We start from the raw sequence: 24,626 nt of genomic DNA, 5'->3' as shown, positions 1-24,626 counted from the left end.
AATGTCTCGGATGCGGGGCCCCGGGAAGCAGAAAACTTCACAGGCTAAGGGGTTGAGGCGGCAGAATATCCCCTCAGTCCCCCTCAGGATGGAGTCTCCCACGATAAACACTTTGCATTTGGTCTTGGGGAGAGTGGGGACACTAGCTACAGTGTCCTCTGTGTTGCCTGCAGGAGCTGGCAACTCAGCAGGCTCTGCTGGGGCTGCAAGAGGCTCGTACCTGTTGCAAAGCTCCAGCAGGGCAGGGGCCTTGGTGCGGCGGGCCCTGGGGCCCGTGACCACCTTGGTCCAACCCCATGGCTGGACAGAAGGGGAGGTCCCCGGGTCCTCCCTTGTCCTGGAGGGAAACTGTGGTCTACCTTCCACCTCCCGGGGGAGCAGGGCCTGGCAGTAGGAGTCTATCTCCAGCTGTGTTATTGTTCTCCAGCTGTGTTTTGTAGTGAGTTGCTTGCCTGTCTCTCAGCATCAAACAGTTGCTCTGCCTAAGTCCCCTTAGGCAGACTTTATGGGCACTTTTACAAGTGGTCGAGGGAGGTGGTCCTTTAATTACAGTGGCTCTGAGAAAATGCTAGTGGGCTCGCTTGAAGTAAAGCTTGTTCGATGAGCTTTACTGTAAGCGCCCCCACTGCCATTTTGAAGCACAGGGATGCTGATACATGAGATGCGAGAGGCTGCTAGATTGCGGTAATTGCACGGTATTATGCTCCAATACATGATAATTATTACAGCACATCAGAGCAGCCTCAGAGCTCATCTACAGGCACCCAGGCCTTTGTGCTCACGTACAAGCACCCAATATGCCTCCCAACCTTGATCTGCATCACAACAAAGCTTAGATGGGAGTTAGACACGTAAGTGCTTGATCATTAACCCAAGTACAAAGGAAGACCATTTCTTCTACCCTCCCTTGATTGCTTGATTTATTTTGGGAGAAATGAGATTTTATACTTCTTCAAAAATTCATTGGGATAAAGAAAGTTCATTGCTATTTTAAGTTTGGATATTCTTATTGTGTATATTGGGCAGGTCTAGAAACAGTATATTTTGGCCAGCACCATAGAAGTAGTGCAACCTGGCCAAGCTGTTCCCAATCACACCCCACCCATGCATGCCTGGATGCATGCACCAAACCTGGAAATACAGTGGTGAAGAGACCCCAGGTCATCTCTTTAAAGCTGATCTCAAGACCACAACCCCCAGGGTGTTGCAGAAGGGCTGCTACTGAGAACTTTAGAGCAACTTGGCACATGTCTGGGTTTGGAGTCTGTGTGCAGGTGCAAAGGGGTAGGAAACAATCTTGAAGTGGTCTGGCTGAGCACACCATTGCCACAGCATGAACTTCTAACCCTCTTTGGAATTTTGATAAACCCTTGACCTCTGTGAAACTTTTGGCAGTAAGTTTCACAGGCCAAGTGAGTAGTATAGAACAATGTTTTTCTTTTTATTATAACTTCCCAGCAGCATCAGATCATTTGGAATTTAAATAAAACAGAGGACACAATGTACCTAAACCTTGAAACTGTTTAAACCATTAGACTGCTGAACCTGAACCTGCCATTTCTTAATTGCAAATTTTTGCCTTTTCCAACGAAGTGATATACAGTTGTGTTGTGTGATGCCTCAAATATATTTTGCATCAATAATCCTGGAACTTCACTCCTGATGCTATTTCATCTCCAAATGAAAACCAACTGTTTAATGCAACACTAATTAGTACATCCACATTTCTTATTGTAGGCTCTCCATTGTAATTCCTTCATAACTTTTTTTTTCCGCTGCAGAACATCAATCAATGTAAATGCCCTGCCTGCCTGGGCAACACAAGTTGTCCTCCATGAATTTGTCATTTGCTACTAAAACAAAGGGGAAAAGTGAATTGTGTATCTGGGTTCATTCAGTAGTTTTTTCTGATAAAGATGAAACCTGAAAAAGATGACAAAGGAAGACAATTTAGTGGAAGAGCCAACCCAAGCCACTGGGGCTCTTTTTTTCTGAATTTTCCCTGCATCATTATCCCTGAAGGGCTTTTTGTACTTGAAAGAACACAGTAGAGTTCTCATTTGACATAAGTTTAATATGTTCATATGCCAGCCCATTAGCCAATTGAAATTTACACCCAAAATTTTTGTCCCATTTTACATTAAAAATGCATGCAAGACTGGCTGTTCTCCTGCTCTTTATTATAGCAGTTACACTAATGAACCTTATAATGAAGGTTGAGTTCTGACTTCAGTTCAGAACCTCTGCTACTTTTTGTTCTTGCTGAGTTCCTAATCATCTCCAAAAAGTCCCTTTAGGGTGAAATTTTCCAGCCCAAAGCTGAATTTATGCTATAACATTATATAATGTACTTGCCAGAAAATGTTTTGTGTTTTTTTCTCCTGATTACTAACCTGTGATATAGAATGAACAGTGTTCATTCCTGGGCAAGTAACAGATTTAACATTTGCTATTTTGTGAGGCAAGAGTTAGAAAAAGAGTGGTAAGTCCCTTTTCCAATGTCATAAAGATTTTGTTTCTGGTTCATTAGATTGCAAGGTAATAGACCTTGAATTTTACCATATTTTCTTGCCTACAACATGTTCCCAAATAAAACATACACCTTGGTTTTGCAAGGCAGAATGTAGAAAAAAATATTTTTCTTGACTGACTGTATGACAGTAAATCCTCCTGGAAATGTAGAGGACTGGCACAGATATTACATATAAACCAGTATAAGTGATCAGAAATTGGTCTAATAGAACAGAAGTTCACACATCAAAAGGAATGGCGGAAACTGATCTAAGATAGACCTGGATGGATGTGGTATTAGACTTAATCAGTTTAGGTTAGACCAGTCTATCAAACTCCTGTCTCAGATCCTGTAGCAAATCACATTAGTTCAGTCTTCCAGGATCCCAGGCACACCTCACGGAGTGGCATGCTAGTCTCAGCCAGTGCTCATCTGCTGCAGGTGAGCGCTGGGCCAGCCCCGCTCCCAGCCTGTGACAGACAGGAGGCAGCAAAGCCTGCATGGTCGTTGCTGGTGGGCTGGGAAGAGGGAGTGAGGTGGGGACTGAAGCCCCACTGCTGCCCCAAGCCAGCACAGTGGGAGGGCAGGGCCCAAACAACAGGAGGCTCCACTTCCCCTCCTGACAGTCACACACCGCTGAGCCATGGCTCCTGGCTGTAGCTGTGCACCAGGCTCCGGACTGAGGGCTGGTGGGGAAGGGAGCCCCCTGCCGCTTAGCTCACCACCCCCAACTGTGCTGGCTCAGGCCTGGATCTGTGTGTGTGGGGGGCTCCTTTCCCCCCTTCTCCTCCGCCCCCACCCCCACGCTGCCCAGCTCTACGTTCAGGAGACAGAGGCTCCTGGCTGCAGCTGTCCAGCAGGTTGGGAACTGAGGGTGGGGAAACCTCTGGAATAGAGTATCCCTCCCCTGTTCGTTGCAGCCGAGTCCTGGGACCATGTGCTGGAGCGGCTCCAGGAGGGGCTTGGAGGATTCTCTCCTCCCCGGAGCAAGTGCCAAGTTCCCAGCTGAAGCCCCTTCTCCTGCAGCAGCAGGACACTGTTCCCCGGGGACAGGGGCAGCCATGCCCTTGCAGCTCCACCAGAAGGGGCTGGATTGGGGGTGGGGGAAATCCTCTGAGCCCTTCCCAGAACCACTCCAGCGCACAGTCCCTGGGCTCAGACAAAACCAGGGTAGGGCAGGGACACTCCGTGCCCCACCGACTCAGGCCAACCATGCAAAGTGTGCTGCTGGCATTGCCTCTCCCCAGAAGCCCATAGAGCCCTGCTCCCACCCCCACCTCTGTCCTGCCCAGGTTGGACCCTTTTGCCTTAACTCTGGACAAAGCCCAGGAGCTCCCATGCTGCCACATGTGTGTCTGAGGGGAGGGAGTAGGAGGGTGAGCATGCCTCCCTCCACTGGCTGTATACAGCTGACACCTGCCTGACAGATGACAGGGCAGCGGGGGAAGGCGTGTGTCTGGCAGCCAGTCAAGGATCTTGTAGCCCCATGACTTCAATCGGCTGCCCTTGGCAATCTCTGGCATGTTGGTACCACCCTCCCTACCCCCTGACTTCTGGCCTTGACCAGCGCAGGTATCTGCCTGCCTCTCCCCACTGAAGCGCGAATGGATATTCCCTTTGCTTCCGATCCAGTCTACACAGCGTAGAGAAGCTGGTGTAGGTTGGATCGATTCTGCCTCAGGCTTTTTGAATTCCTGTACTCAGCCAGAGTGTCCAGGAAGTGTGGCATCCCAGGAGACAGGCTGGGCGAGGCAGCAGGCAGTGGGAAATTCCTGGTGTTTCAGAAGGGCTGACTCTATATCATACAAAGTTAGGCCCCAGACTGTTGGAAGGGCAGTAGCAAGATTGTTAGTCCTTTCCTGCAAGTGTATAAGTCCCTGTAAATAAAGTCTGATCAAGATATTATCATCCGCTCACTTGCAACTTCAGGCACAAGCTAGAGTACTCAGTCAATAGCTATTGCTGTGAGAGGGTTAACTGGGCAAAGCTGCTTACTGAGCAGACAAGTGGCAGCCATCTTGGCTGCAGCATGGCATGCACAGTGTTTCTGGGTGTGCTGCTTTTTCAGTGAAGAAAACAGCTTCCCTGCTTAATAAACACACCCCAGTATTGGGGGGGCTGCTTGCAGGAGGAAGGATGTGTGTTGTGCGTGAGAAAATAAAGTCTTGGATATGAAGAAGCTGTCTTTGGTAATTTTTGGATGATTCTAAAATGCCAGATGGAAAAACTTCCTTCTTGATGAGTTCTGCAGAGTTGAACTGATGGTTGTAAAAATTAATTGAACAAGCAGAAGAATATAAAAAATAATATTGATTAAAGGTATTGCATAATAGATACTTGATGGTGTGGCAAACAACTTATGAGCGCTTGTATGGAACAATGAGCATAGCTCAACTGGGGCTTTGCCACTCATGAGTAATGTGGCCAGTTGTGGATCAGTTGTTAAGGTCTGGTAAGTTACAAAACAATTGGGCTGGCATCCAAGGCCTTATCCCACGAAGCAACTGGGAATCCCCGTTCCACGTATTTAAAGCATTTGTTCTTAATGCAAGAAGATTGTGAGATATTGTTCCTTAAAATCCTAGCACCTCAAAATTTTTAAGTCTGTTTTACTTTGATTTTGTAGTTTTTAAAAACAGTGCTATTTTTTTTTCCTTAAGGCCTATAGGATTTAGATTCATGGCAGCAACACAGCTTCCTTTTTATAAGCACAAGTAATTTAATTTAAAAAGTAACAGTAAATGTTCAAAGGTGGCTAATATGGCTTTATTTAAAACCTGGTATGAGGGAAATAGTTAATGCTGTGTGGTAGTATAAAGGGATTTTTCACCCTCATTTAGGACAGCATGAAATACAGACTGCCTGGTATGCCATATCGTACAACCTTACAGATTCTGTGCTGACTCCTTTCCACTGCAGATTGATATGAGAAAACCATATTCATTTCTCTCAGTTCCCCAGCCCAAGCATGGATTCTGTTCCCAGAAATGATAGACTCATGCTAGCTATGCCCTAAAAACAGTTTACCTTTAAACTGTGTAATTTGAAAAGTTATTTATGTGGATGCTAATCTACTGTCTTACATTCATCTGTGAGCCAACATTTATGAAACTCCCACCTCCTTTTCTGTCTGTATCAGATATGGCCATGCACACTTTATTAATGCACTCAGCATGAAAATGGTTAAATTCCAAACTCTTTACTTTTGAATGCTGTCCTATGACTAGCGTTCCTATTAGTGGGCAGGAAGGGAGAGCAGATTTAAGCTCCTATAACAACTAGGGTCTGGACTTCTCCAGTGATGTTGCACAGTGGTAGATGAGGGCAGAATTTGCATGTGGCACTTCATTTTCCCCTCACTGTTAAAATACTTTGCTCATTAATGCAAATGGAAGTTATGTCTGAAGCTGGTGCTCAAAGCTGGCTCAGATTTCAAAGGTACAATATCAGCAGTAGGAAAAGGGAGCCACTTTATGGCAGGACTGAAGTTTTAAAAATCAAGGGAGAGCATGATAATCATCAGGGAATGGAAAAGTTACAGAAGCCTACCCAATGCTCACAGTTCAATTCAGTTTATTAACAAACACATTCATCATTTATGGGAAAAATATGTCTATACAGTCATTTTCATTTATTATTCTTTCTAAGTTCATAAAGCATTTCTGCTTGGCTCAGACTTCATCATAAAATATTTTAGTTTAAGATGTTACCTTGCAAATCAGCTTGGAACAATGGCTGATCCAAGCATGCAGAGCCAGAGAAAGAGGGGCTAAGCCACACATCAAGGCATATAAACAAATAGAGCAAATTTTGTTGTAATCAAGTGGTTCCTCTGAAACATTCTCAACTAAGTGAAGAACTTAAAAGGAGATAATGTGAAAAAAAATTGGCTGTGGATCCCAGGCAGTAAATTACTGTCTTTGGACAGTAAAACATTTACTTCCCCTAGGACCTGAGGCAATAGAATAAAATTCTATACACATGCTGTAAGTCTCAGCAGGTGTGTGTGTGTCTATCTATCTATCTATCTATCTATCTATCTATCTATCTATCTATAAAATATCTATGAGATATCATAATTATGTTATAAAACTCAATCTATACTTGTATAATATTTAAAAATAATTTGTTGCCTGGTCACTATGCCCCTATATAATTTGGCATACTGTCCATGATCTTATGTTGAGTTTTTAATAATCATAAACCTGCCTTTTGAATATAGTAAATAGGAAGTTGCTTATATTGTGGATTATGAGAATCATAGAAATAAGGACAAAAACAAATAAAAATGTTCTTATTATTCAAAACTTAGTTGAGTTGTTGCACATAGAAACAGAAAAGGATTTCTTTGGAAGGTTAATTGTTTTGTCTATATTTTTGTTTTAGTGTCATGGACTGCAAGCCAAATTATGAGCTCAAAGGATTGGATGTAAACTAAAATATATTCATTATCCTCAGCTGAGAGACTCTGGATTTAAATGAAATCAGAATTTCTAAATTTGCTTTTGGAATTATCATACAGTCAGCATTCAGATTCTTGGATAGAAACCCAAACCTGAACTTGCTAATCCAAACCTGTCCCATGGAATTTCTAGTATTTCGAGTTGAACCAGATGCTGTTCTCACAAGATTCTTTCCTGAGCCAATAAGTTCGGATCCTAGTTAGGATTCACATATCTCCAAAGTTTGAATCTGGGCCATTGCTAACTTTGGCATCTCTCAGAAGCAAGGAACAAAGAAGAACAGAAACACTAAGTTTCCTTTTTTAAATTAACTAAGCCTTTGTAACGATTCTACAATTTTTAGTGTAATCTTTGTCCAATGGGTTGTTTTAACTGTCATTTTCTCTCTGTAGGGTTGCAGAGCCCTATTCTTATCTAGGAATTTGCGGCCACGTCCAGATAAGCACAGCCATGTGGTATGTGGCACTGCTGACACATCTGTGGCGCCACATACCTCACATTCAGCTGTTCTCCACACTGCAAGGGAACAGCAGAGGAGTGGGGGGGGTTGACTCCTAGATATCCAGGGGTCAAAAAAAACATGCAAAAAAGGTGGAGTGGTGCATGCTTACTGCTCAAAACCAGAGCCTGGCCACCCGGAGCCACACTCCAACTGCGAGCCAGGCTCCAAGCAACAGGATGGCTGCTGGTGCAGCCCCAGGAGACCCCCAGGACCCCAGGTAAGGCTGCTGGGGCCAGGTCCTGTGTAACAGCAGAAAGAGACATTCCTGGATCTATTAGTTTTCATTTATTGTTATGAAGAAGGAGGAAAATCCATTTATAAAACTCTTGATATTCCTAATAAATTGCCACATATTTGGAGGGGAGGGGGAATCTCTTATGAGATTATAAATCACTTAAGGACTAAATAATACCATTAAGTAGTGATCTGTGTTGAAGATATGGAGCCATGTTGTCCAAGGAGGATTTCAGATAGGCAGGCGTCTTCCCCAGCATTTTGCTGTGCAGGTCAGACTGTTCTTTAGCCAAATCACAGAAAATGCATTGAGAGCAGCATTGTTCACCTCCCCTTCTCTCTGACCAATCCCCATATATTAGGTAGTAAATAGAAGTGTTTGGGGAGAATTACATAGATGACATATAGTTGCCCACAGAGCATCTACAGATCTTCTATCCTAGGTCATAAATCAGTTAGTGTCAGATATCATTTAACTTTGCTAAATATTGCTCAGTACTTTTTTATTGCTAAAAAACCAATTTGTGGATGCCTGCTATTTAAAACATCTAACTCACTAATTGCAAAATCTATAGAAAAGTCTCTTCAGCATCAAAGGCTCAGTTGATCCTATGAGCAGTTATAAATGAAAAAGTGACTGTTTCAAGCAAATAAAGCACTTAATGCACTCTTTCTGGCTGTGATGCTATTTTCCCTGTGGGTTTTGAAAATGACCTTCCTGTAAGCATCAAGGACTATAACTTTTCAGATAAAGAAACTTGTTCTTGTTTTAAGTCTATGCTAGGTTCATTCCCCCATAGCCCACAGTTTTCAAAAGCAGAAGAAAAAGTAATCCAGATTTTTTTTTAAAAAAACTCTGTTTCCAGAATGAAGTTACCCTGTCAGCTTGCCTTGGGCCTTAGGTGGAGAAGTAGAGATTAAAGAGTCAGTATTCCTTTTCATGTTTCATCTGCCAGTTTTGTGAATGTAGAAAAAGAACTAGTGGCTACAGCTAAGCATCCAACTACTGTATTAAGCACTGAGTTTTCTTTCCCTCTCAGTAAATCAAAAATATTTTTATGAGTTTATAGCAGGAGGAATTCAGTATCAATACTACACAGTCATTGATAAAGGTATCTCAAGGAGGAGAGTGAATAGCACTGCAGATGTTGCCTCAATATTTTCCATGATTATAATGAACCTCTTTGTGTAGTCATGTGAATATGAAGTGTTAACTGTAAGATGATCTCATCATTTCCTATTTACTCTATACTTACCTAAATGCACAATATACTGTAGCTTTTAAATGCATATGCACACTAGTAAAATGTCCTTTTGTAAGAGACTTCGTTAAAAGACTGCTTTTGATATGCAATTGCTTCAGCTCCTCTTCAAACTGAATTAAACTACTTCCTTCTTTTAAAACACAACTCACTATTTAGAAGCTTTGGCTTTGATTTCTCAGAACAGCCTTACAGGAAGAAACCATGTTCTTTTTCTTTTTTTAACCATATTTCTGAAGACAAACTTGTACTGATTTATTTTGATTTACTAACAGAATTAGGTTCCTGCAAAGAACACTAGCTGCTTCTTTTTTCCCCCGCTACAAGTATATTGCTGTGTGCAAAGCTCCCAAGGAAAACTGAAATCCTTCTGTTGGGAACTGTGTACACAGCAGTATATTTGTACTTAGAGAAATTGAAGTCTGATTTTTTAAAATTTCTTTGCATGCTAACCACCAAAATAAAATTGAAGAACTAGGTAACATTTAAACAAATTTCAATAATGTTCAGCATCCCCATTTTGGGGAACAAAAATGTATCATTGATTAAAAGGTCACTAGTTCTAAAACATTAACTCTGTAATTGTCTTTTGATTACACTTTTCTCCTATAGGCTATTCCTTCTCACTTGGGTCTTTTTTCCATTCCAGTGTCCACAGTGTCACTCACTGGTGGTTTTGCTATTGTAGAGATTATTTATACCAATTAACAAGCTGAAAATCAATGCTAGAGAGATGATTCAAAGTTTTTCTTAAGTTCTGCAGGCTGTACCCATTCTCTTACAGACATGTGCCTCCCATGAATATCCCTGGGTGCATCTACACATGCATTTTACTGCAGACTTGACTAATTAATCAACTTAATAAAGCGCTCATGTAGGTGTGCCCACTGAGAGTTATATGTGTACAAGCAAAATAGAATAAGTCTTTGAGAGAAGAATCGCATACTCTAGGATAGCTTCTGACAGAAGAATCATGTATTCTTCCTACAGCGCATTATATCATTCTTAAATAGTTAAACACTTGTAACTTTACTGAAGTCCCACTTAACTTCAATTTTGAGTTCTGTTGCTTTTCCTGTCATTAAAACTACACACCACATTCACAGGATTGGCTACTACATGTATATTTTACACTTGGAAATAGCCATAGTTTAAAATCTTTGGAATTTGTCAGGAATACAAGAGTTTGTGGGAACTACAGTCCATACTGAGGGCTTTACCTAGATACAAATTGTGGGGCTGGGTCAAATAATGTTACTTTTCAAAATAATTATGTTGAAAAGTAATAACTATGATCCATAATCCTGTTGCCATTAGCAAACTATGATATCCCAAACTCCATTTATTTTTGACTGGTATTTTATTTATTTGCTTTTACTTATGCTCAAATCATTAGTTGGTTTATTAATTCCCTCTGTTTTGTAAGGACAAAACTTAAAAATACAATATGATTTGGATCAGGATTGAGTCAATTATTAATTGAACTATGCTGGGTTCTTTTTAACTTCCAAAAATGGTTTTCTAGTTTAAAATATGTTACTCATTTTCTGAATATTAAAATCTGGTTTCTAAAAACACATCTGGGAAAACCAAGAGCTGTAAAATAACATAAACTAGTAACAACTTTAATATTTTTGTCTGCGTTCTTTTTCATCAAACATATGTCTCTTATTTGCTGGCTACAAAAATACCTTTCAGCCTTGGGTATGGGAGACCTCATGAACTCAGAAGAAGTTGTAAAACAAATTATAGCAATCAGTGGCACACCTCAAATCCTGCTAGCTTTCCAGACACTTTTTAGAAAGAAATTTTTTTACCATAGTCCTTTCAGTGCATGGTGCATAAATCTCTCATTTGTTAATTCATCCTGATGAGGGAAAAGCATATGTTTAAGGTAACATCCCTAGAAAAGATGATGGAACAGCAATAGTGGCAGCAATGGCACTGGGAGAGGGGAGGTCCCCATCCTGCCTGGTCCCCTGAGAGCAGGTACCCATGCTCATTGCTGCCACTGTAGCTGTTTCTGGGTGATCCCAGCCTCTGCACAACCTGGCTAGAGTGGATAGGAGCAGCTTTGAAACTTGCCGCTCCCCAAAACAGTGGGGAAAGCAGTAGGGGCAGGAGAGCATATGTGCCTTGGAGAAGGGAGGCGGGATCCTTACTTGCTTTAGGAACTTTAAAAAAGTCCCCAGAGACTCCAGCAGTGGTCTCTCTGCAGTGGTGGGTGGGGGGAGGAGGCAGGGAGCTACCTCTGCAGCCAGGGTGGCTGTTTCTGCACCTCCCATTGCTACATCCTGCATCCACCCCTGTTCAGTTTGTCTGTAAGGTGCAGTTCTACCCTGCCTTCTTCCAGTAAATGAAAGGTACAGGAGGAAAAATCATGTCTTTAATGAATGGGGCTGAAACAGCTGAGATCTGGATCTATCACAGAACTGCAGTTGTGATGAGAAAGTCACTGAACTTCTCAGTGTCTTGATTTCCATATCTAACAAAGCTGAGGGAGAGTACTTATGAGGATTAAGCCTTTAATATTTTAAAGCACTTTGAGTTTCTCATATGGAAACTATTGTGAGAATGAAGAGTATAATACTTTGCAAGTTTAGATGAATTATATTCTTGTGCCTCCATTCAACAGTAGGGTTTTAGTTATCTAGACAAGATCACCTCTTTACCCCAAAGATCCTGGGATGGTAATTTAATCATCAGTCATTGATAAGGTTGCTTTGGTATATACACTGTTTTACCAAAAGAAAGAATTCTAACACGGTAAAACTAGGAGCCGTACTTTTCTTCCTTTTCACCCTGACTCTTCATCTCAATTCCTAAATATTAAAGCTTGGATAATTTACATGAAATTGCACCTACAAGTTGCATGCAACAATGGTTTGACAGAAATGCTGTGTAGTACATAGTTAGCATTGTACCTGTGTTCTGGCTTACCATGCAGTTTTGTAACTTGTGAATCACCCTCACTGAATGCTTGAATCTTAGATATGAGTACAAAAGCAAAATGTGGGGAATCTTATAGAGCCTCCCGTGTATAAATAAATGTAGAAATCTAGTCAGTGCTCTCAAAAATAGAACCCAAATGACTGATATTTGCAGATATTACAAAGGAAAATTGACTTACAGTTGAAATTCACTGTCAGACATGGCCACGTTCTGATTTTTACAGAAGATAATACTTGACAAACTTCAAGTTTTGGGGTGTGTATATGTATATGTGTGTCTTTCTCTCCAGATATTCAACATATGTGGATTTATATAGAGATACATGTATATAATTGGGAATATAGACATTTGATTAATTTAAAGCTCTGAAGTTTCGCCTGTCACTTTATAATAAGAACCTAAACTGCCTTAAACACTATTCCTTTCCAAAGTGACTTTTTTTGTTTCCCCCTCCAAAAAAAATCAAAATGTACTTCATGAAACTATTGTATATGAAGCACTTATTAGCCGTAATTAAATGGACAATATGAATTTACTGCATCTTTAGGACTCTGGCTTGTTCTGGTTTAGAGCAAGATGATTAATGCAAATACATATTACTTGAGATAACCATTTAGCAGCTAATTTAGCCAAATTTATTACAGCAGTTAGAGGTTTTTCATTTTAGCAGAGGGAGACAAGGACATGCCAAAAGCAGAAGGTGTATATGAATGCACACTGCCCTCTAGTGCACAAAGCTTACCAGGATTAGTGGAAAAACAGAACATACATTAGAGAAATAATAATACCCAGACTTTGTATATTCTAGACATTCTTTAAAACAATGCCAACTTATAGTGCTTCATTCCAATGAAAGATTTCAGTTCCATTCTCCTTTTACTAGCACAGAAGTATTCATATGCAAATTGAATCAAGTTCAGTTTGGCAACATTTTGGTCAGTGTACTGTTTTAAACATCTGTATTTTTAAGCTTTCTTTCTGTGGGCATTTAATAACACTGTTTCACATTACTGATTGTTTTTAGATGTTCCTCCATTTCTGGGCATATTTCAGGCCCTCAGATAGCTGACACTCTGCAGTTCAAACCAAGTCAATTCTGCACCTCCCTAGGCCACAGTTTCTTTCTTGGGCTCTTAGTGGATTTATTTTGCTCTGGTATTAAGTACATTCTCCAAAGACTTTCCCCCTGCTGACCACTGGAGATTTGGTTCATCTGAGAACTGTAAATTCTGTTTGACAAGATCAAAAGGAACAGATGTATAAGTTCAGTAGTTGATATCGCCTGCAATGAGGAGAAATGATCAAAGAACTAGGATCTTCCCAAACCTTTCAAATATCCAAAATCTCAGAGAGGTCTACCTAGGAGCTATGAATAAATCGCATACAAATTTAGCCCCTCCACCTTTTTTTTTCTTTTTTCTTTTTTTTATAGTTTGATGTCAAACACATTGAAAATGTCTGTGCAGTATTAGGTGTTTGAAGCAAAGAGATTTACAGAACTTTTAACTCTTCTTCTGACACTACAGCTGCCAAAAACAGATTAAAATCTTGCTCCAAATAGTAGTAATCCACCTTTCTCCACCAATGCTCTAGTGAGCTGTTTCACTTGTTTCACCTTACTAGTATTCTACATTAAACATTACAGGAGCCATGTGTTTTCCATGTCTCTACTTTGGGACTTGTAGAGATGAGTATCACTTTCCTGGGATACCAATGTGCAACATTTCTATTATTTCCTTTTATTTTCCTTCTAGTGCTGAATAAAGGTCAGTGTGTAACAAAATATTACCGCTGGATGCAGAAGAATGGAGGGTATATCTGGATACAGTCCAGTGCAACCATAGCGATCAATGCCAAGAATGCCAGTGAGAAGAATATTATCTGGGTCAATTACCTTCTCAGGTATATCTTCCAATCCTTTCTATTATTTGAATTTCTGTCATTGTTACTTTATTCATCCTGAAAGATATGGAGCAAAAAAGAAATAAAATGGCTGCTATGGAAAGGAAATATGAGATGAACTTTCTCGTATGATGCTTTTCAGAACAGCACCTTCTGGTGGAATACATTAAGACGCTTGTCATGTCTCATGTTACTAAGAACTTCTTGAATTATTTCACTGTCTTAGTATTAAAGTAACCCTCCATCAGTTTTATTACAGCCCTGTACTTCATAGAAATCTACCCTGCACCAGCTAAAACTGCAGAAAGACCTTGTGCAACATGTACTATCCTATAAAACCTGGGGTGGATTTTTCAGGAGTGATTGCCTTGATTATTGCAAAATCCTGGTCAGAAGGGTGAAGGTGATCTTCCCAAGGCATTATAGGCATGTTTCTTGGAAGGGTGACCTTCATTCGATTGTGTTTGAGAGCACTTCTTGATAAGGCAGGCATGTGGCAGAATTCACCTTGAAGGATGCAATAATAAATAAATGAAACACTCTTTTAGGTATCAGACTGTTACATTTTCAATAAAACACTTTTTCATTGAAATATTCTCTTTACCAAAGTACAGTCTTTTTGTGGATATACATAAATTTCAAAGACATTTTTGATGGCATCGTTTCTGAGGTCCAGGGTGGCCTCTTCAGTCTCTAAAACAAAAAAAAGAGACAAGTGGAAAATTTGACCTTTCAGATCCAGAAACACATTTTAGCACAGTTCTTTTTAAAGGGTTTTGATCATTTCCATGCAGAACAAAAAACAAATGTCAAAACCTCAAAGTTTCATGAAATGGAATGGTCATTGTGTGGCCTGCTGTACTTTTAAGATAGTTGTCATGGTTTGTTACATTCTCTTTGTTCTATATACAATACATAAACATTTCAAAGTTAAGTCAGATCTAGATCAATGGTTTGCAGCCAGGGTGCCCTGAGATCCTTTCAAGGGTGCCACAGAGTGCTACATAATGTGAGCACTGTTAAGTGTGCAACCATGATTCACAAAATAAGCCCAGAGATTTCAAATAGGAATCCATGCTGTTAAAATCAGTCTGACCTGTTGTGGTCCTTAGTTCTTTGCAACACAAGAGTCACCCTGTTATTTTTGTGTAGTAAAAAATGAGTGAAAACTAAGAGCTGGCATTTTCCATGCAATACTTTGAGTCTAATGAGTGGTGCCTTGAGTCTAAACAGGTTAGGAACCACAAATCTAGATTTTGACTTTTAAGCCAAGGCCAAAGAGCACTGGAGAGATTGTGCCTACCTAAACCATGATCTTGGTTGTTAGAATAGTCTTTATTCCCTGCCTGAGGAGTGAAAGCAAGCAGTCCTTAATGGAAAAGCAGGCGCTGACATTGTGAGAAGCTTTTCACAGCAGCGTGCTGAGTTAGGAGTTGATTTGTAGATATATTTCTTTCCCTGTGACTGAACATGGACCTGTCATAATCTGGTCCTTTCCCTCAATGTTTTCTTTTCAGTTCTTTAAAACCTGGTAGATGATTGATACCCTTGAAAGCAATGGATTAGGCAAGCTTGCAAGAGTGAGGCATTTTTAAAAAAGACATTTTTGTTCTACCCTATATGGAACCACAACCTGTGCTGGATAATAGCTGGGTTTTGTACTCAGGATAAAAATCTAAATAAGATTGTAAACCAGTGCTTTATTTCCATTTCCTTGTACACAGACAAGGAGTAAATCTGATCCACAGTTGCTTCACTGTCTATCAGCAGAGCATTGGAAGCGAACAAACATGAAGGTCTTACTATCCATTATATAACGGTTCCTCAGAGAACTTGATTTTTCTCCTTTTTACCCCATCAGTGTTCAGTTGGAAAAAGATTAACTCCTTCATCAGATTTGTCTCAGTTTAAATATAGAAAGAACTAGCATTAGTCTTGTTCAAAAAACTAGGTCTTTTTATTTAAGAAGCTAGGTATTGACAATAGAATGCCACCCAAATTTCTTTTTCCTTGAAGTAAGGGAAGTTTTATGGCTCAGCCCTGCATTGTGAGATGACAGTGTACAGTAATATTGTCAACTGTGATGCACCAACATAATGTCACTTTTTGTCCCACAGGACAAATCTGAAAAGATGACATTCCTAGGTAAGAATGGAGAGCAACGGAAGAATGGAATGTCTGAGCATGGCATTTGCAAAGTGCAGTAGAATAGGCAGAATATAGGCACCATATAATTGCAATACACTAGGCACAGTTAGTGCCTCCAAACACCATCACTTTTATGGGTACATACTTATGGGTCTCCTGGTATTAACTGGGCTGGGATATGATCACCTATTCAAAAACCCAGAAAAAAATTATTTTCTCAAATGATCTGTGCTGCTTGTGACTATGTAAGTGTGTTCCTTTGTCTTTGCACTTATTTGAAAAAGGAGCACATTTAAAAAAAAAGCCCTAAAATAGGAAAAAGCATGAGTTTTATAAGACTCTTTAGTAGGGAGGCTTTTCTACATTGCAATCATGTTCATCGCTAACAAGTCACAGGTGAACACCACATGAGCAGATGAAGATATGATTATAATAGGTGTGTTGACAGTTCTGTATCCCTAACATATGCATCTCAACATGCACATGTGCATCTGTCATATATTTAGGATTTTTTTTTACACTAATATCTTCAGCACTCTCTGAGCAGGAGTCAGATATCTGGTCCATAACTGAACAATACTTTCAGCAAATTTAGTTTGACTTGAGTAAGGTTTGGAAAGTACACCCATTAAGACAGCAAGTATTCAATTAGCTATGCCAAATCAGAATGTAATGTCACACGAGTAAATGTGGGTGAATATCATAAGTGACTTAGAAACAGATTTTAGGAGGTCCCAATTCTCTCTCTCCTCTCATGTCCAGTTGGTATAAATGGACAGAAATTGACTCCCCCCCTTACATTCTTTGCTCCTAAGATTTGATAAAGGAAAGAGGGAAAACTATCATCAAACTGCAGAATCATCCATTTTTGTTTATACTCACTTTCTTCTTTTTTTAGCAACCCAGAGTACAAGGACACTCCAATGGATATTGCACAACTTCCTCATCTGCCAGAGAAAACCTCAGAATCCTCAGAGACCTCTGACTCTGAATCAGACTCAAAGGACAACTCAGGTAATGTAAATGTACTCTGCTTCTTTACTACTGCATATTTTTTTCTTCAGTCCTTCCAGGTCGGGAAGAAATTTTGGCTTATGGTCAGATTGGTATGGACTGTGGGGGTTTTTGCCTTCTTCTGTAACATGGAGCATGGCCCTCTTCTTGGGATCTCTTGAGTTTATATTAGCAAGCTTTACAGGAGCAGGACGTTGGCCACCGTGATCCTCCTGTTTTACCTGTGGCAGGCTAGGGTGTTATGTCCTATGTTGTGTCAAGGTTGACTGTGTAGTTTGCCTAAGAGGTTAGACAGTGGATTTGTATAGGATGGTTTGGATAGAGATGATCCTGCTTCATGCAGGGAGTTGGATGAGATGACACCTGGAGGTCCTGTTCAGCCCTACTTTTCTGTGATTCAAATCAGTGGCTTTGTTTCCAATTTATTACTGAATTTTACATTTCTCGTAGATGATTCTACTTTTAAAGAATGCCTTAAACTCCAAAATCATATTTAAAAGGCTGGAAAGCTTTTAGTAACCTAGGAATAACCGCTATTTATTCAGTGCATACATGCCTGCATAAGTTACACCTATCTAAATATTTGAATTCCCAGCTGAATTTGTGAGCAAGCATTGTGCCTTGCACAAAGGACTTATATGATAACTGTAGAATATGATGCTAGTTCTTATCTTTCAGAGTAGTGAGATGTTCCTAACAAATCTATGTTGTCTGTACTGTTTATTGCCCCCTCTTCCACATAAATAGATTTCTTGAATTGTTTCGCTAGGGGGCAGTAAAGATTACAAAATGTTTGTGTTTTCTTGGATTAAAAGTATTATATTTTATTAGAAGTTTACAGATTCAAGCATTTGTTTGAGAGCTTTACAGAGTGGGGGGAGGGTGCTAATAATAAATGGTCTGATCCAACTGGTTGGATAAATTAAATGTACTAAAAAGGGCAATATGTTTAGTCTGTTCACATGTTCTGCATTAGATGTATTCTCCATTATAAATGTAGGTGTATAGATCAGTTGGCTTTTTTATAAAGAACATGTCTTTCTTTAGTCTAAGAAACTGGAATTAGTATTATGCCATACTATACTGAAGGCCTGATTCTTCACTTTTTTCTATAATAATCCCCAGGAGTAACTATTTTGAAATCATTTGTTGCACTGGTGCAAGTCATGTATAACTGAGGCAAGCATTAGGCCCCATGTGTTTTACTTTGAATTATAGGGACGTTTGTTCTCTCATCTTGTGCACTCACTCTCTCTTTCTCTTTTGACAGCTCTGTTTGACAATTTAAGTCAGATGTTAGGCAAACATACAGGCTTGATGCCCACATGATTTGGAATCTCATCAGCCATTCAGAGTGCTTATTTATCCTACCCAGTTTCTAAGTAACCAAATGATACAGCTGTGGATAAATGTGTGCATTTCCCATGTGCATTGCAAGTTGCTCTAGGTGAGAAGTGTATGGATGCTCATGACTGCTGAGGCTGGTGTAGAGCAAGGGAGCATTCTTCAAAGGTGCATAGATGTTAGAAAGTAGGAGGAAAGAAACTTTCACAGTTTCAGTTTCTTTGTTTGCTTAAAATGAATTAAACAAAAGTATGGGGGGACCTAATACCCTTTTAGCTGAAACTGGCAAGATTAGCCCAGACCACTGCAGCAGACAATCTGTGCACTTTTAAGTTACGTCAGGTTGAAGCCACTGTTTCCAGGTATGACCAGTTGAATGTTTGTATGAGAAATTTAGCTGTAAGTGCATGGAAAGATTTATATCCACAATGAAAGGCTTTTGTGTCACTAGCAGTTTAAAAATATCACTCTAAATGAATTAAATGAAATAAATGTAAAGTGCAGTGCCCTGAAGCATCAAGCAACTAACTGTGTATCATTCCCGTCAAGCCCAGCTGCTCGGGTGCTTCTGGCAAACTCTCTGGAATTGCCATGGCTCCAGGAGAACCCAATCTTTAGAGAAAAACTGATCCTTTTTTCCCCTGCTCGGAGCAGAGTACTGAAAAGGGTAATACTTGGCTCTGATGAGGGAAAACAACAACATCTTTTATTTCCAAATGAAAGAATTTTGGCTGCTCTGCAGAAACAGGTTCTCCTCAAGCTATTCATGACCCTTTCAAACAAAGTGCGATTATGGTGAGTATTCTCAAAGCTGCTATTGGCTGCCTACGCCAACAGACTGGAGTGGGTTTTTTTACTTGTTTAAAAACAAGGAAAATCTCAAATGAGACTAAAAGAACTTGTAGGAGAATAGAAACTCAGCTTGTGTAAACTGGAGTAGGTCCATCACTTCCTCTGGAGTTTAACTGGTTTACACCAGATGAAAATTAGATCCACTGGCTGCAGTATTTTTTTCCCTCTACTCTGTTTTCTTTCGAAAGGAATATAGACACACAGTAAAGCCATGTGACTGAAATATTTTACCTGATGTATTCATTCACATTTATGTGTGCATGACTTGATTCCCCTCTCACATGAGAGTGTATCCATTGAATTCGAAGCTGTGCCACCATTGTAAAACGGCTGTGAGCAAGAGATGAGTGGGGTGTGCATATTTAGACTTATTATGAGGGCTTCAGTCCTGCTCACTTTATAAGAACACATATGCTCAAGAGAAGTCTCTGAATGCCCCACCAGAGCTGAATTGTTCATTGATTTCTCACTTCAGTGAGTACTGCTGGAATCCAGTCAGAGTCATGGTTATCAAAATTGTTCTTAACGAAGAGCACATACCAAAGGGCCCCACTTAAATAGGTGCCCTGTCTCTTGCTCCAGGTGAGTGCAGTCCAAATGACAAAACCATCAAGACTTTGCCCAATTCTACTGGCAGACCTAAATCATGGAGATTAATGATAATCAAGACCCTCCCATCTTATGATCTTAGGCTTGTGGAGCTAGAACTTGGGAGAAAAATAATTCCTCAGTTGTGTGACTTTAGACAGAAACAGAACAGGTGATAATACCTCATTGGTAGGTAGACATTAAAATAGCATTTTAATCTTACATTCCTGTTGCTAATGGTATTTTTCACTTCCATTTTCCTCCAGAGGACAATGAGAACTCGAAGTCAGACGAGAAAGGAAACCAATCAGAAAACAGTGAAGATCCTGAGTCTGATAGAAAGAAGTCTGGGAATCAGTCGGATAATGAAATGAACTGTAACGATGATGGCAACAGCTCCAGCAACCAGGACAGCAGGGACAGTGATGACAGCTTTGAAAATTCTGACTTTGAGAATCAAAAGGCCCCCGAGGACAGTTTTGGCACTCTTGGTTCTATGCAGATCAAGGTGGAACGCTACGTGGAAAGTGAATCCGACTTGCGGTTGCAGAACTGTGAATCATTGACCTCAGACAGTGCCAAGGACTCAGACAGTGCAGGGGAAGTAAATGCCCAGTCTTCCAGCAAGCATCAAAAGAGGAAGAAGAGGAGGAAAAAGCAAAAAGGAGGCAGCATGACCCGTAGAAGGCTATCAAGCACTTCAAGCCCAAATGGACTTGACTCAGCTTTGGTGGACCAGCCCCAGCTGCTCTCGTCGCCAAACAGTGCCTCAGTGCTCAAAATTAAAACAGAAATCTCAGAACCTATCAATTTTGATAATGATAGCAGTATTTGGAATTACCCACCCAACAGGGAAATCTCAAGGAATGAATCACCCTACAGTATGACCAAGCCCCCAAACTCAGAGCACTTCCCCTCCCCACAAGCCAGCAGTAGTTTACATGTCTCCATTCCAGACTCCGTTCTCACCCCACCGGGGACTGAAAATACTGCCAGCCGCAAAACTCAGTTCAGCACCTCATCCAACTCAGCCTTGGCTCCTGTATCCTCTGACCCTTTGTCGCCCCCACTTTCAGCATCTCCACGGGACAAACATCCAGGAGGTCCCAGCACTTCCAACTCTTTGTTGTACACTGGGGATCTAGAAGCCCTTCAGAGGTTGCAAGCAGGCAATGTGGTTCTTCCTTTGGTTCACAGGGTAACTGGAACCCTTGCTGCCACCAGCACCGCTGCTCAGAGGGTCTACACCACTGGCACTATTCGGTATGCTCCAGCTGAAGTTACTTTAGCCATGCAGGGCAACCTCCTCCCCAACACCCATGCTGTTAACTTTGTTGATGTTAACAGCCCCAGCTTTGGGCTAGATCCTAAAACACCGATGGAAATGCTCTACCACCACGTTCACCGACTCAATATGTCAGGACCATTCGGAAGTGCTGTGAGCGGGGCTAGTCTGACCCAAATGCCTGCAGGGAATGTGTTCACAACTGCCGAAGGACTTTTTTCCACTCTTCCATTTCCTGTGTACAGCAATGGCATTCACACTACACAGACTCTGGAACGGAAAGAGGATTGAAATATGACCACATACTGTGTTCAGTGTTATACTCTGAGGCATAGACTATGTTTTAATTTAGACGTTTAATTCTAGCACTTTGAATTTGAGCAGGTCAGCTTATTCTCTTGATATGATGGTCCCCATTTCATTCCCTTTCTCTTTAACTTGACTTATTCTTTAATGTAAAGATATTTTTTTATTTTTGCCTTCAGAGAATCAAAGTACCAGTTGCCTGCCATTTTGTCTTCTAAGATGTGTGTTTTTTCCTTTGCATCTTTATTAAGATGCCTTTAATATGTGTATGCCTCTGCCATAGAATACTCAGTGTTGTGGTAAAGAGATTTTAAAGTGACAACCATTGGTTTTACTTCAAAACGATCTTGATATGATCAAGATTAAAAGAGACAAGCATAAACAATGTGCCCTGTTTGACTAAGTCAAATGAAAAGGGGTTTTTGTTCCTAATTCCTTTAAAAATAGGGGATAGTATTTTAGAATTTTATGCAGAGTTTAATTCTCTTTTTATGGTTAAGATTTTCTTACTTGCACATAAAATAATTTGGGTTCTTAAAAAGTTAATTTCTGGCCTGTGACTAGAATGTTAAAAAGTTGGACTAAATGTTAATTACTGAAACTTTAACTTAATTTCTAAAACCATGGTGCTATCATTTATTAATCTGTAATGTCTTCATACAATATGCAGCTTGTGGGCTGGGTTGTTTTTTTTTTTGAAAGGAATGCGTTCTGTACTGGTCTATAGTCAGGTGCTGCAGTCTCCTTGGTTAGTTAAGACAAAAGCCCTCATTAACATTTGCTGCAGGACTTAAATTTTTACCTCCAAACTAACAAACATAGCCTCACATTAAATTTAAATGGGTCAGGAAGCCTTTTTCAAAAAGTGCTTTAAAAAAAACACAATTAAATTGATGCAAGGAGCAGTTTTTTCGGTGCATATTGTTTCTCTTTATTTTTTTCTCAGTGTAACTGAGGCTAATTTTACAACTTCAAATAACACTTCGGAGTAAAAAAAGAAAGAAATATTTAACATGTTTTTATTTTTTTCATTTAATGTTATAGAAGGAAGGTTGTAATTTTTGTCCATTTTATTTGTTTTTTGTTCTTTTCCTTATTTCTAGTATTGAAACCAATAAGTTTTAAAACTAAAGAATGGGTTAATAAGCTTGAAATAGATAACTACAACTGAAAACTGCACATTAAGTAAAAAAGCAAAGAAATCTCCTATTTTGTCTTTGTTGCCAGAAATCACAGTGTAGTGTCAAACACTCCAAATGACTGTCAAATATAAATTCTTCTTCCACTCCATCTTTGGCAGCTGTTTGTTAAGGCATCTAATAACAGATGTGAGAACTGTAATGTGTACAATGTGTAAGTGTCCTTGGCTGTCAGTCCCATTGCAGTTTCAATGTGTGTTACTATATGCAGTATATACTAAGCTAATGTAGTTGTTTTGTCCTTTGTCTTCTCTGTGCTTTATCTCTAGTCCGGAGTGGTAAAGTCCCATTCCTGCAGTCCTAGTGAACCAGTGATTCTTGGGGGTTAGTGGTTTTTGTGTGGTGGCCTTCCTCTGTAATGTCACCTTATGCTGCTTCCACTGTCTGTATACCTTTTAATTTCTGCTGTTGCTTTGCTGTTGTGTATTCTCAAACCTTTCTTTCTTCTCTTTCTCTTTCTGTCTCTCCCTTCACACACTCTTCGTCCCTCTCTCTCTGTCTCTCTCTCCCTCTCTTTTTCACTCTCAGAGATAAAAGACTCTTAACTAGCTCAAGGTTAATGGAGCCATTTTTGCCACAAAGGAATTCTGGGTACGACTTACTCTTCCAGTGTGCCACACAATGCACTAAAGAGTAATGCTCAGATATATTAAACAAATTGATGCCATATAGCCTCAGTTGTTAACATTCCCAGAGTCCCTTGTGCTCTAACTGTAAGCAGAGGGTGCATTTCTTTGGTTTTCTCCCAGGTAGACTGATGAAGTAATATATAGAGCAATTACCAGTGAGATAGAAAATTCTTTCAAAGGTCAACCAACATTGTTAAAAAGGGAAACTGAGCTTAGGATTGCCATATATATTTGCTTATGTGTGCAATGCTAATATATTAACTCAGCTGTCCTTTGAATTTTTGATCACTTGCTGTGTTGAGTCAATTCCTGCAGTAGCTTTGAATTTGAGGAGTAGGTCCAAGCCACAGTGGAATAATAGCAAAAAGGAATTGGATGCCACAAATTTTAATAATGAGCTTTTAAAGGTTATATGTGAAAGATTTAAGTAGGTCCAAAAAGCGAAGAAAGCTGATTGGGATATTTAAAGTTTAATTTTGGAAGCTCTACTCTAGCTATCGAACAATCAAAGGAGTGCACCTATCAGCTACAAAGAACAGCTAGACAGCTGTTGTTGTTTTATTTTTATTTTTTTTTATAAATGTTTCTGTGTTGTGTCAAAATGATTTCTGGTGATTTAAACTAACAGATAATCACAGCTGCTGTCTAAATCCATAGTGTTTAAAATTACAAAATGAAAAAAAAAAACTTCATTACCTGTGAAGACTGTGTCTGTGTTTTTAACTATTTCTTGTACAAATATATGAAATCTTTTATGAGGAGACTGGTGCTGAGTAGCTGAATAATGGGGAAAGGGATTCTGTTCGTATAAATCTTAGCAGTGTTACCAACTCTACCATATAAAAAAAATTAAAATGTTAAAAAGTGACAGCTATGGTACATTTATTTTGTGTTAAGCTAACCGAATCTAACTTCTTGAGTGCCTGGCTTATTTGAAACATTTTTTTCATTGATCATTGATAATGCTGCAAATCAGAAATGTACATACTTCATTTACAACAGGGTTCTTTTTATACTTTTGTAGATTCTCATACATGTCATACATGGTTGTCTTTATGTAACTTAATTTTTTTCATCCCGCAGGTGCCATTTTCATAATAAACTTCTCTTGGATTTGTTACTATCTGGCATCATTTCTTTTACATATAACCATCCTGACTAATGAATGCTGGTAGTATTTGTTTGAGCAGGTACCTTTTTAATTATTTGTTTAAAAACAAAAAACAAAAACAAAGAGGATGTGGCTAGATTTTATTGACATTTGTGAACTGAGGAAAAGAAGCTGTCGAGCTGCAGGTTAAGAATGCTAATCCAAATACTACACCAAACTTGCCACCATCCTAAATTCTCAGCTACCCCAACTCATTGTCATACTGAGCATTTTTATGCACATTATCAAAGCTGAATAATGCACTTGCAACATTAACCACTGTA

At 39.8% G+C, this 24,626-nt stretch overlaps 1 protein-coding gene across 3 annotated transcripts in view; it reads left to right on the top strand.

Moving 5' to 3' along the window:
* NPAS3 (neuronal PAS domain protein 3) overlaps positions 1-24,312 on the top strand; it is a 992,068-nt gene extending 967,756 nt beyond the window's left edge. For all 3 annotated transcript variants that reach the window (XM_019518905.1, XM_019518907.1, XM_019518906.1), the window contains 3 exons: positions 13,680-13,827; positions 16,874-16,989; positions 20,040-24,312. In XM_019518905.1, the coding sequence (XP_019374450.1) occupies positions 13,680-13,827; positions 16,874-16,989; positions 20,040-21,349 (1,574 nt within the window). In that variant the 3' untranslated portion in view covers positions 21,350-24,312. The remainder of the gene's footprint in view (positions 1-13,679; positions 13,828-16,873; positions 16,990-20,039) is intronic.
* Positions 24,313-24,626: the final 314 nt, after the last annotated feature.

Source organism: Gavialis gangeticus, unplaced genomic scaffold (assembly GCF_001723915.1).
Source record: "Gavialis gangeticus isolate Ggan-Ray unplaced genomic scaffold, GavGan_comp1, whole genome shotgun sequence".
Lineage (NCBI taxonomy): Eukaryota > Metazoa > Chordata > Crocodylia > Gavialidae > Gavialis > Gavialis gangeticus.
This window is presented reverse-complemented; position numbering and strand designations above follow the sequence as displayed.